Genomic DNA, 12069 nt, shown 5'->3' with positions numbered 1-12069 from the left:
ACGTCTAATCCCGATTTCTCGAGTGAACTCAATTGCGAGCTTTAGATAGAGAAAGCGAAAAAAGAAAAAAAGAAATCGCAACATCGAAGACGGGCCGTCTAGCCTACTTATGAGCTTGGGAAGCCAAAGCTTAGATGTAATCGATTGCCTGTTCCAAGCTCCTCCGCTTCCTTCCCGCCAAGCTGCTCCCTCACTCATCTATGCAAAGCAGAAGCAAACACCCAACATGGGAACAAGAACGTTTCACTCGTCAACGAGATACCTAGTGGGCCGGAGAAAATGCAAATAGAGAACGGGTCGAACAGCTATTAGGGACTTTCAAATTGCTATTCGGCGCGCAGTTTCGGAGTAGAGACCGCAGGTACCACACCACACCCCAAAAATTGTTCCGGCAACGTGAAATACGAATACACCTTGGTCGCGCCCGCCCGTGGCTTCGTGTGCAACCAGTCGCTGGGAGAGCTGTATGACGCAGTTTGGTACATCACAGTAAAGTAAAAAGCCGCCACTGAACCCCACAGCGGCCTGCCACGGACGCCCCAAAAGGGCGGAGGAATTTCCTCCGCCGTTCAATTTAGGCTAGGGATGAACAAGCGCTGCGCTTTGCTTGGACCAGATCCTCTCTCCAGATGCTGCTAAGCTTGGAAGGGGAACAAGCAGGTAACCTGCCTTCCATTGTCGCTAAAGTCCGCAGGACGGGGCGATGTGCTCCCGTCCTATCTTCCGAGCGCAGCCAGAGGGCCTAGCTTGCTCGTATCACAGAGAGGAGTGGTAGGTGATATCAACTTCCCGAGCCCATCTCCTCTTACACTTCGCATGTGCCGATAGTTCTTTTTTCTCGCCCGCTTCTCACAACATGGGATGGAAAACCATCACGCTGCGGAAAAGTCTTGGCATTAAGTCTCTCCCCAGCAAAGGCACTCCGGATCTCCATCCGCCGCGTTGACTCTGGATCGCCTACCCTTATGGAGTAGGTGGTCCCGCGGCTTTTTTGCAGCTCGGCTCCACCTGTCTGACATTTCACATTGTAATGCGTCCGGTCACCGGTATCCAAGGCTGCTAGCACATCTTGTACTCCAGGTCGGGGTATTCGTAACATTAAATCTGAGGGGGAAAGGCATCAATGTCGTAAACGGTTGTTTGATTAGTGTGGCTAACTACATATCTGTAAATGCAAGCTATATAATATGAATGTAGGAAAGTAACCGAAGAAACCAAAAGGAAGGGACGAAAGTAAGTCTAACCCCTCTGCATCAAGAGTATTGCTCTGTTAATCGTATCAAATGTCAAAACGTCGAAAGCCGCGTCAGTTCTTGCCTGGATCGAGTCCTTAGTCTGGAGGCTCATCTCGAGGCAAACCGGGGATCCCAGGGAAATGAAGGGAACGAAGAGAAAAGAGAAAGGAAAAGAAAGAAGTCATCGAACAAAGGAGAAAGCCGCCGGCCTCCCACGCCCCAACTACCTTGAAGATCTTCCAAAAAAGGAAAGAAAAGAGAAGAAGAAAAAAAAAGGATGCCCACGTAACCCTCATAGCGCACTGCACTTTCAACAACAGTTCCCACCCCTCCTCCTATTCCCAATTGTAAACACCTCCTCCCACTCCCTAAGTCCCGCCCAATTCCCCCCTCTATTCCTCCCCATCCTCCCCCCACCGCGCCCTCTCCTCCTTCTGGGTCCCCCGGCCCCAATATCATCAATAGTCCCCGCCGTCATAGAACTCTTGATGCTCGCGCCGTCGCTCGCGCCGGCATTCCACCCGCCGCCGTAGTTATCGCCGTACTGGATGCCGCTCATGGGGTCGTCCGGGTCGATCTCGCCGAGCTCGATCTTGGTGAGGATCATGCGCGCCAGCCGGCCGAAGATCTCGTCAACGTTTTCGCCCGTGAAGGCGCTCGCCTCCATGACGACGGGGACGCCGACGGTGCTAGCCCAGCGCGTGGCTTCGGAGGAGGAGACTTCGCGGCCTTCGGGGGCGACGGTTACGCGCTGGGAGTGCGCGGTGCCAAGGGATGTGGATACCGAGCCTGGCTGTCCGCCTCTTATGGTGCTGGAGCTGTCGGTTGTGGTGATGGTGGAGAGGGACGTCGTGCTGGGTACGGGACGCAAAGTGGCGGTCGTGCTTGTGGATCCTACGCTGCTGGGGGTTAGGGGCGGTATGCTCGTGTCGATGAGGGCGTCGGAGGCGAGGTCGAGCTTGTTTCCTACGAGGAGGACGCTGAGTTTCGGGGAGGCGAGGGCGCGGGCGTCGTTTAGGAAGGGTTGGATGGCGCGGAAGGAGGCGTGGGATGTGATGTCGTAGACGAGGATGGCGCCGGCGGCGCCTCGGTAGTAGGATCGCGAGACGGAGCGGAACCGCTCTGTGCCTGCTGTGTCCCAGAGCTTTCGTTTCTAGTTAGAACCGATGAGGCCGTGAGGGGGCAACGTTGTCAATGCGGTACCTGTAGTTTTATGCGTTTCCTCCTCGCACCAGTGCCAACTTTAATGATCTTGCTGGAGAACTCGACGCCGATGGTCTGGGAGGAGAGAACTCGCCATTCGTTCTTGACGAAGCGGTGCAAAAGACATGACCTGTGGTAGCCAGCCGAAGTTAGCACACGCTGCTCTGGCCCTTGTCCTGCTCTGCGTTCTGTGCCTAATCCGGCAAGAGGCCGCGAGGAATCCGAAGAAGACTCACTTTCCCGATCCGCTGGGTCCTAGGAGGATAACCTTGGCAAGGTAATCGTACATACTCCCGAGCTCCTAGAAGGTCATAAGCGTCCCGTCAGCCAGTCGCATTCCAGCAAATTTCTTCTCCTTCCAAGGGCGGCATTTTAACACCCCGAATGTAATACCCTCGGGGCTTCATCGTGAAAGAAAGTTCTGTCGTACCTGGTCGAGGGGCACGCCGGCGCTCTCCTCGCTCGCCGCCGAAGAGCCGCGTGGTCTCGTCATGGCGGGTTTGGAGAGAAGGAATACGTCACGTCAATGTCGGCTGGCGGGAATCGTAAATATCCGCCCCGGTGTGGAGGGAAAGAAGGCCCACGGGGCCTTGTCGCTCGAGGCAGAGGGGGATATCCGCGAGGAATGGAGGCAGTTATTCGTGGGGATCAAGATGGTGGTTCGGCTTGAGGGGTTCTTCGACAGGGAATGGTACGTGGGTATTCGATACGACGATACGATTGCGGCAAGCTCGGAACTCCTTGACTTCGGAGGGAAAAAAAAGCAGATAATTTAAAAGAAGAAACAAAGTTTCGAACGACCGATCTAGATGTAGGCGCAAATGGAAACAAAGAAAACTACGTCGAGGATTCTAAATGCGGAAAAGAAGAATGGCAGATGAAATACTCAATTTGGGTTTGGTTTCTAAGTTGAATTTCGAGACGGATTTGCGAATAGGGGATTTGCGATAAGAAACACAGAGCACAGAGCTGCAAGGTGGGATCGTCGGTGGGCAACTGTAACAACAATTGATGGTCACAGACTCACAGCACACACCAAGACTTGGTTGACGGGGCACGCGATCCACTGCAGTCTTTAGCTTCTCCGGCAAACGGCAAAGGCAAACGTTTACAAACGGTTGGTCGAACTCAAGGTTCAATCAAGATGTGACTTTTCGCTGACACAGCAACCACTACAAAGTACGAAATATTATCGAAGGCCTCGGAGTGGGAGGCACAAAGCACATGCTTCAGTTTAAACCTTCCTCTTTGATGGATTGACGTTGTGGATCGTCCAGTCCCCACATTAGACGACCACGACCTCGAGATGCTATGGCAGGCCTCTGCCAATCTGTGTCCACAAATTTTCGACGTCTTTTCTTTTTCTTCCCCCAATAGCGGGGATATGCTGCTGGTACGGCTTGATCCAGCGCATTCTGCCATGGACCGCTACCAAGTCCTTGCTGCGTACAGCTCCACCGCAGGTGAACAGAGCCTGGCGATCTACACTTTGTGTTTTGGGAATCTAGCATCCAAAAACCGATTTCTCTTTCTTTCTTTCTTTCTTTTTTTCTCTTTCTTTCTTTTTTTCTCTTTCTTTCTTTTTTTCTCTTTTCAGGAGTCAATTTCCGCCCCCGAGGCGAATGGCCCCAAGAAAATAGGGTCCCGGCCGCTCACATAGATGGCCTCGATGCTCGTCTTTCAAAGGCTTGCGATGATGCGACAGAGGCGTGCTGGAGAAGACTGTGATGATGCTTGACAGAGTAAGCATCGTAGTAACACAGACACACGAGGAATGCGTCAATCCGGCTCCTTCCGGAACATCTCCACAATCAGAATAACAACTATTGACGTCAGAACACCGGATGGAAGGGTTCATTGGGGCTTGGAAATAGTGACGCTTTACCGGAGATTGGAAAATATCTCGAACTGGGCCATAATCTCGCAAGGGTGAGATGGGTCTTCGTATCATTCACTGGTTCTTGCTCGAGCTATAGGTTTGGTTTCTCAGCAACTCGGTCATCTTCCTGCATTCGAACGCTACTTACGACCCAAGATCTCCGCTAACAAAGACGACCAAAACCGCGGCATAGCTGGTTCTCGTTAGCTCGGCGAGCCTATCGATGTAATACGTGTTATTCTCACTCACGCGGCTGTAGCTCCAAATACTTCCGCCCTCCTCGCGTTTGTTAACAACCCGACGCTCGCCGCGAACGCCACCGTAAAGAGACCAACAAGTCCCAGCTTTAGGTCATCCGATTTCACCTTGTACAAGATCAGAATGGCGCCGATCATGAACAAGGCGGCCAGTATGGTGCTAAGGTAGGAGATAAAAGTCGATATTCTCTGCCCTGAGGCGTATCCAACATGCGGGCCGGTTGTGGCACCATGGGTGTCTGTCTCCTAGCGGATGTCGTTGATATAAACTTAGGTCCGGGTTACATGCGCAGAGAGCCCTGTCTACTATAGCGTGGGAATGCTCACCTCAAACAAGAAACCAAAATTGTTCTGGGCAAATACTGTAAGTCTATCGGGTGGCTCCGATGAGTGTAATGCCACAAGATCGTCTACATCATCGTACATGTCAGAAGCATGGCCCCCAAGCATTGGAAAGCTGTCAGGGTCCTCGGGCCGCCCATGGAAGAAGTTGAGTCGAAACGCCTTCCAGGTTTTCCTGTCTGGCGGTGATATCGATGCGAGGGTGCTTTCGAAAAGCATCGCCTCCCCTAGAGGACCACGGGAGTCAGTGAGGAATTAGAAACTGCTCTGTGACTTGTGGGATACTTGCGGTATTCTTTCATCGTTGCTCGTATGTTCCGCAATAGGTCCATCCGTTCTGGTTGTGCTCTGGCTTTATATTCTTCCCAATTTCGCAGGGACTGCAAAGTGTCTCGCGCATTCCCGTCTTCATAATCGAAAGTGTCCAGCTTATCCTGTAATTCTGCCAGCTCACACTGCAGGTAGAGTAAGTTCCTTGCCGCAAGTCGATTAAAGCGTTTGAAGATGGCTGAGGTGCCATCGCGGTCACTCGCAATGAACGCAGCGAGGGCTGGAAACCCATCGATATAACGGCTCCGATCCTTATCGCTTCCTGTTGGGCCCAGAGGCGCCATGATGCCAACAAGGATGAGAAACAGTTAAACCATGATTGATGACTTGGGGAAAAGAGGCGGGCGTGCATGCACAATTCTCTTTCCTTTTCAAGCCACCACACAACCCAATCCGCCCCCATCGTGTGAAGCAATGATTGGGTCTCAGGCTCGCTGAGGCTGTACCACTGCCGCAATGTAGCCTAGACTCTACTTCCTGTCAGCCATAAAATTCGATACGCCCCATCCTCTATCCTCTGACACTATAGCATCAATTGCAGTCTATCTTCCATTTTCCCCTGGTGCGATGGATATAGATGTGTTTTTTAACGATGGAGAAGACGCTGGCGAGCCAGCCTCGCCAGTATTGCAAGCAGTTCGGCCTCAGTTGGCGCTAGACGATGAATGCCAGTCTGACAAGGGATCTGAGTCCGACACGGACTCAGAGGTTGACCTGGTCCGTTTAAACTTCGCCCCATATATTATCCTACCTCTGGAAGTATTGCTCTGACTTTACGCATCGTCTCGACAGTACTCACCGTGGGACCCCTCATTACGAGGTGTATCGAAGCGAAGAAACCCCCGACTTCATGGCGCCCGTGCGACCGTCAATACGAGATCCAGCCCTAGGCTGAGTAGAAAAGACGCCCTTTTGCTGAACATAATGAACCCCGGACTGGGTTGGACAATAGCGCCCGGGGCCGAACGACTTCCCCCAATTGACGACAGCGACCCGCCTCAGTTTGAGTCTCCCACCAATGCCCCTCAGCGCTCAGCGCAGAGAGCTACAAGGCGGCGGAAACGCTACTCTTTGCCTCTTGTCATCGGTAACACTGACACTATCATGGCATGTCCCGACAGTGGGTCCGACGACAACATCATATCTTTAGATGTTGCAACCAAGTTGGGTCTGGTTATCGATTCGCCGCAGCAGGACATGCGCTTCTCCCTTGCCAACGGCAAAGCAGTCCAGGCGGTGGGACAGGTTACCACAGAATGTTCCTTCCCAGACTGCGATATCGGCTGGAGCTGTACATTCTATGTTTTCTCCGACTTGGCCATGCCTGCGATTGTGGGATTGGAGTTTTTGGATACGGCGGAGGTTTTCAGCAAGAACAAAGTTCTTCTTGTTGAGGAGCTTGTTCCAACCCTGCAGGCGCTTCGAGTTCACAGCATAGGACCACCCAAAAAGGGTCTCATCTGCCGCGTAGGAAAGTCAGTTAGTTGCGCCAGGGTTGATTCGGGATCCGACCTTGATCTGGTCAGTCCCGAATTTGTCCGTGCTAGGGAATTTACGGTCCATCCCGTTAGAGAGAAGCTTCAATTTGCAGATGGAAGCATCGGCTTTACCTCTGGAGTAATCGAGGCTACGTTTTCCGTCGGAGACGTGGGCGGTGTGATGGAATTCCTGCCACGCAGCGAAGAGCTCTCTCTACAGCTACACATTTTGGAGAGCCTCACAGTAGATGTTCTGGTTGGCCTGGACACCATTGAGGAACTGGACATATATGGCCAGCACGCGAGCTCCTTTATTCAGAGAATGCCACAGCCTGGGGAGTCTGATCTTTGCGTTATTCGCCACATTGGCTCAGTCGAGCGTTTTGTTAAGAACACATTCAACAGTTTGATAGGTAGATCTCAACGAGAAGAGTCAAGGAAGATCCATGGCAAGTTAGGAAAACTCGGGCCCATTGAAATTAGACTGCCTCTAACGGTTGATGCAGAAGACATATATGTTCAACGCCAGCGGGAGAATGCGCGTCAAGAACGCTCAATGCTCGAGGCCCAGACGGCCAGTATAAAGCACTCCGGATTAAGTGTAACGAGCGGCTCCGCGAGCTCCGAGGTTGGCATGTTCAAATGCACGTTTGAGGGCTGCCAGGCGAAGCCATTCCAAACACAGTATCTGCTCGACTCTCACGCCAACGTGCACTCATCAGCAAGACCGCACCACTGTCCCGTCCAGGGATGTCCGCGAAGTAAGCCTGGGCAGGGCTTCAGGAGAAAGAACGAGATGATTCGCCACGGCTTGGTTCATGAATCGCCGGGGTACCGTTGCCCGTTTTGCCCGGCGACAATAAGGCACGGATATCCCCGGCCCGATAGCCTACAACGGTATGTATCCCCTTCTTCTAGCATATCCAGCCGGGTCGCTCACTATCTCGGTCGTCTTACCGACGGTAGACTCGAGTCTCTCTCTCTCTCTCTCTTTTTTTTTTTTTTTTTTTCGTCCCTGGTTGGTAGCATTAACGCTTGTTTAGGCACATCCGGGCTCACCACCGAGATAAGGAAAAAGACGATCCAAAAATCCTTCAGGCCCTATCCCTGCCCCTGGAAGTCATACGCGGTCGCTGGCGGAGAGGAGCCTAATCGTAGCATTTTCACACCGTTCAGAGACAAGCGCGTAGCCATTCTATTCGCCATGTTGTTGGGACCATGCAGTACGTGAAGCAAACCTTCACCCTAACCAGCAGGTTTCAAGGAGATTGACTGTTCTCAAGAGCTGGGTTTCCCCTGTTACCCGGCAGACTGTTAGGAGTCACTGACCTTGGACCTTTAACCGTCGTCGCTTTACTGTCAGATATTAGCACTCTTGAAGGCATGGCGGTTTAGCTCGTAGAGGCTCAATTGATTGGCTTGTTCGCCAGATGTTTCACAGACAGGAGTGAGGCTGGGAGAAATTCCACTTGAAATCCAAATACGCCTGCTTATGTTCTTCTCTAATTTTCCTTTTACTAGGAACGCGGCTGATGATCTAGCTAAGGCGGATATCATGCTTGAGGCATGTGCACCCTCGACGATCCCGTACCGCTTTCGGGAAGCGCAGCCATGACGGCAGTAGGATCCGTGATGGGGCCGAGGATATGATGCCGGTTGATGTCCTGTCTAGCTATAAACCGTATCCCCGCAAGCAAACGGAACGTAAATAGTCATCTGGGGCTTGGAATTTGAAGTCCAGCGCTGTCAAAAGTATCGAGCAAGGCGCGCTTTCGATGTCATCAAGCGATGTGAGGGACGACCGCCGATCGAAGTTCGATAATGGGGTGTTCGATCGGGTCTTGGTTGTGGTTCTGTCCGTTCAGCCTAGCGCCAGAAACTCTCCAATGTTCAATATGATAGTCATCCTGTACTTACAATGTCAATATCAACCTAGAAGCCGAGTCTCTCAAGTCTCTCGAGTCTTGTTCGAAGGCGGATTATTACAGCACACGAGGGCACGACGCACGCTGGTGCCTCAACCTCGCTGGCAGCATGATGAATGATAACACAGCCACACGCATTGAGGGCAGGGAATGAGGCATGTAAGACTTCGTAGCTGTGTGAATTCGAAGTAGGATTCAAAAATAGTCTTATTAACATCACTGGTCAACACAGATCGTTTCCTCGGACCATCTGAATTTTTAAGCGGTGGTGATCGTGACAAGGGTCCTGGTAACGACACCAGTAAGACTAGTAAGACGGGTTTATTATTTCACCATAGACTTCGGTTTGTCATGAAAATATTTAACGCGAGGGAAGTAATATTTCGTCCGCCGTGTAAGCGTGGTCGCGTGTTCTCCTCTTCCGTTCGATTACACCTCCTTGGACTCACTTATAACCTTTCACGATATCTCCAACTCTCCGGGGTCAAAAAAGATATAACCAAGTTAGCATCAGGCCCTCGCTCGTACCAGACAGACTTCATCTGCCAACGTGCACCCCTCCTGCACAGACATGAGACTCAACATTCTCACCGTCTTCCTCCTCCTCCTCGGCCTCTGCGAAGCCAACATCTACTACTGGTGCGCAAAGAAGGGCCAATGCAACAAACGAAAGGGTGTTGGTCCAACTTACACCTGTGGCAAGGGTCTCAGATGGGACTACTATCATAGCCAGAGCCACCGATGGAAGGAGTTCATGACGTACGAGCCCAATGACCAATTTTGGATGCCGGGAGGTTTCATGGACTGCTGTCACCATGCGGGAAAGACTGCATGCTATGGTCGGAAATGAAGGAAAAGTCTTTAAAGAGGGCGTACTAGAGTATGGACGTGGAGACTAGACCCATCTATTTTATTGTGCTGCAGCCACAAAGAGCAGGTTGGTTCTTGACGTCTTCGGTGAGAAAGCTAGGATGAAAATGGGTAGTTGTGACGAGTATGAAGGCCGAGAGCCAAGGGAAAGATGTTGGAGTATAGGGTTCCTGCCCATTCACAGATTCTTAATATTATCTATTTTCAGGTCGTCGAGTCTCCCGTAGAGACGTTCGCCACCGCTGCGCATCGTGATGACGCACAACTTACACGTTGTGGCCATCTCTTCTCATCGAGTAGCGGCAAATCGAATAGGATTAATATAGATTCAACACATGTCTATAAGTTCATAGCAGCAGAACAGGAATCCGTTTACAGAGCAGATAGAAAAAAAAAAAAAGAAATAGTATATATTATAATAAAAATGAAAGAAAGAAAGAGGAGTATCTTGTCATCAGGCATGCGTTCGATTGGCTATGTTAGGTGGATAGTGCTTCGCTCCGTCTTGATATCGGACTTTCCAGGATCCAACGGAAGGGGGCAGCGGGCCACTTCTTCCACCGGAGATAAAAAAAAAAAAAAAAAGAGCAGTTGAAGCCTTGACGGCTCCAATCCGAAGCGGCATCATTGATGGATACCCATGATTCTGACGATAGTTGACTGACGACAGTGCATTCGAGGAAAACTGCTGTGGAGATGAGACTTTCATCATTAGAAATAAATCTCCTTTTCCTTAATTATATTATCTACTTTATATCACCAGTATGCCATTATTCCTTCTCCTCTTCATTCTTTTCCCTTTCGTCACGGTACTAAAGTAAAGCTGTGTTGGTCCAGGTCAAATTGTTCGGTTTGGAGGGTTGCTGTATTACCCCACAGAAGGTGTTCGGGACCAGATGTACAGGCCAAGCCACTGGAACCGAATTGGATCATGCCGAGGCTCAAGTCTACCAAATGCAACATGAGATCTCCATCAATTGGATGCCCGAGCTAGCTTTCCCCACGCCGGCAGGGTGAAGAAGCCGGGGAATTCTGGGAAATGGACAAAAGGTCTAACATGACCAGGCGGATGGAGTTGGCCGAGCTGATATTTCTCTTCGCCTGCCAATCTAATTCAAATTGATTTCTTTCCGCGGGGAGCTACTCTTACCCGTAATCCCAAGCTGTATCCATTTATAACCCTTCAGCGTCTGGTTCCTGTTCCCCGCAATCTTCCCCTCCAAGTGCGCAGCTCAGCTCCACTAGCTCAGTGCTCAAGATGAAGATTGAAGGTCGCACATTCGTCGTCACCGGAGGGTAAGGCGCTCTTCCTTCCCCCAGCTCCAGAACTCGTCAACCACCATCGCCTATACAACAACCAAACCTCCCGACGAATAACCCAGCTACTAACCATGTGCCCTCAAACAGCGCCTCCGGCCTCGGCAGGGCCACCGTCGAGATGATCGGCCAGAACGGCGGCAACGTCGCCATCCTCGACCTCAACGAAACCCTCGGAAACACCGCCGCTTCCGAATTCAGCTCCTTCGCCCGATTCTTCCAAACCGACGTCACCGACACCGACAGCATCTCCAAGGCCGTCGCCGGCACCATGGCGTGGATTGAGAAGACCGGCAAGCCTCTCGGTGGTATCATTCCCGCTGCTGGCATTGGCAACCCCTCGTTGGTATGATACATTTCCTCCTTTTTGCCTTCATCTTACGTTTCTATAATATGATAAAAAAGAAATATCTACTAACTCTTTCTCCCTCTTTTTTTCCAGATCCTCGACCGCCACGGCTCCCCCTTCAGCCTCGACCACTTCGACTTGGTCATGTCCGTCAACGTCCGCGGCACAATCGACACCGTCCGTCAATTCCTCCAACACCTCGCCAAGACCACCCCCCTCGGCCCGGACAACGAGCGCGGCGTCGTCGTCCTCGTAGCCTCCGTAGCGGCCTTCGAAGCGCAGAGGGGCCAAGTCGCCTACGGAGCTAGCAAGGGAGCCATCGCGGGCATGACGCTGCCGATGACGCGGGACCTCTCGCGCTACGGCATCCGCGTCGTGACGATCGCTCCCGGCATCTTCTCGTCGCCCATGGAGGCCAACATGAGCGAGAAGGTGAGGAATCAGCTGCTGAGGGCTACGGAGTATCCGGCGAGGCAGGGGCAGGCGCCGGAGTTTGCGGCGTTGGTGAAGCATGGGATTGAGAATGTTATGTTGAATGGGACGGTGATTCGGCTGGATGGTGGGATGAGGATGCCGAGCAAGTTTTAGATTGAGGAGGGATGTGCTGTCTGTATATCTAGATGGATTCTACTTGTAGGGTCGAATGTATATTTGCTAGATTAATCATGAACCCGAAAATGCTCATAGAATGCGATAAAACTGCGTGGTAGCTTGAAGTGAAGCTAAACCCGCGTCGCTCGTGAATGTGCTGATTTGGTCTTGAATTGCGTCACCCAGTTTTGCTGATCAATACAACAGTTGGATTCCATTATCAATCAATCAATTTGCAGATTCAAAATTCGTGTTCAACGTCTCAATTGACTCAAATTTGGGACTAACTGCGA

At 51.6% G+C, this 12069-nt stretch overlaps 4 protein-coding genes across 4 annotated transcripts; 2 read left to right on the top strand and 2 right to left on the bottom strand.

The window, feature by feature from the left end:
• Window positions 1–1545: 1545 nt before the first annotated feature.
• Window positions 1546–2931, bottom strand: SAPIO_CDS1299 (uncharacterized protein; the record flags this gene model as incomplete). Its single annotated transcript, XM_016784600.1, has 4 exons — window positions 1546–2379; window positions 2439–2568; window positions 2675–2739; window positions 2869–2931. 4 exons carry the CDS (start codon window positions 2929–2931, stop codon window positions 1546–1548), a joined length of 1092 nt encoding a protein of 363 aa, XP_016645716.1.
• Window positions 2932–4389: 1458 nt separating this feature from the next.
• Window positions 4390–5530, bottom strand: SAPIO_CDS1298 (uncharacterized protein; the record flags this gene model as incomplete). Its single annotated transcript, XM_016784599.1, has 5 exons — window positions 4390–4408; window positions 4466–4510; window positions 4567–4820; window positions 4902–5143; window positions 5371–5530. 5 exons carry the CDS (start codon window positions 5528–5530, stop codon window positions 4390–4392), a joined length of 720 nt encoding a protein of 239 aa, XP_016645715.1.
• A 640-nt stretch (window positions 5531–6170) lies between these two features.
• On the top strand, window positions 6171–8119 carry SAPIO_CDS1297 (uncharacterized protein; the record flags this gene model as incomplete). Its single annotated transcript, XM_016784598.1, has 4 exons — window positions 6171–7137; window positions 7231–7621; window positions 7901–7947; window positions 8088–8119. 4 exons carry the CDS (start codon window positions 6171–6173, stop codon window positions 8117–8119), a joined length of 1437 nt encoding a protein of 478 aa, XP_016645714.1.
• Window positions 8120–10777: 2658 nt separating this feature from the next.
• Window positions 10778–11773, top strand: SAPIO_CDS1296 (3-hydroxy-2-methylbutyryl-CoA dehydrogenase; the record flags this gene model as incomplete). The annotated part of the gene is made up of 3 exons (XM_016784597.1): window positions 10778–10815; window positions 10927–11182; window positions 11279–11773. 3 exons carry the CDS (start codon window positions 10778–10780, stop codon window positions 11771–11773), a joined length of 789 nt encoding a protein of 262 aa, XP_016645713.1.
• Between the last annotated feature and the right edge of the window lie 296 nt (window positions 11774–12069).

The sequence above is a fragment of the Scedosporium apiospermum genome (assembly GCF_000732125.1).
Source record: "Scedosporium apiospermum strain IHEM 14462 chromosome Unknown SEQ_SAPIO_0055, whole genome shotgun sequence".
Lineage (NCBI taxonomy): Eukaryota > Fungi > Ascomycota > Sordariomycetes > Microascales > Microascaceae > Scedosporium > Scedosporium apiospermum.
This window is presented reverse-complemented; position numbering and strand designations above follow the sequence as displayed.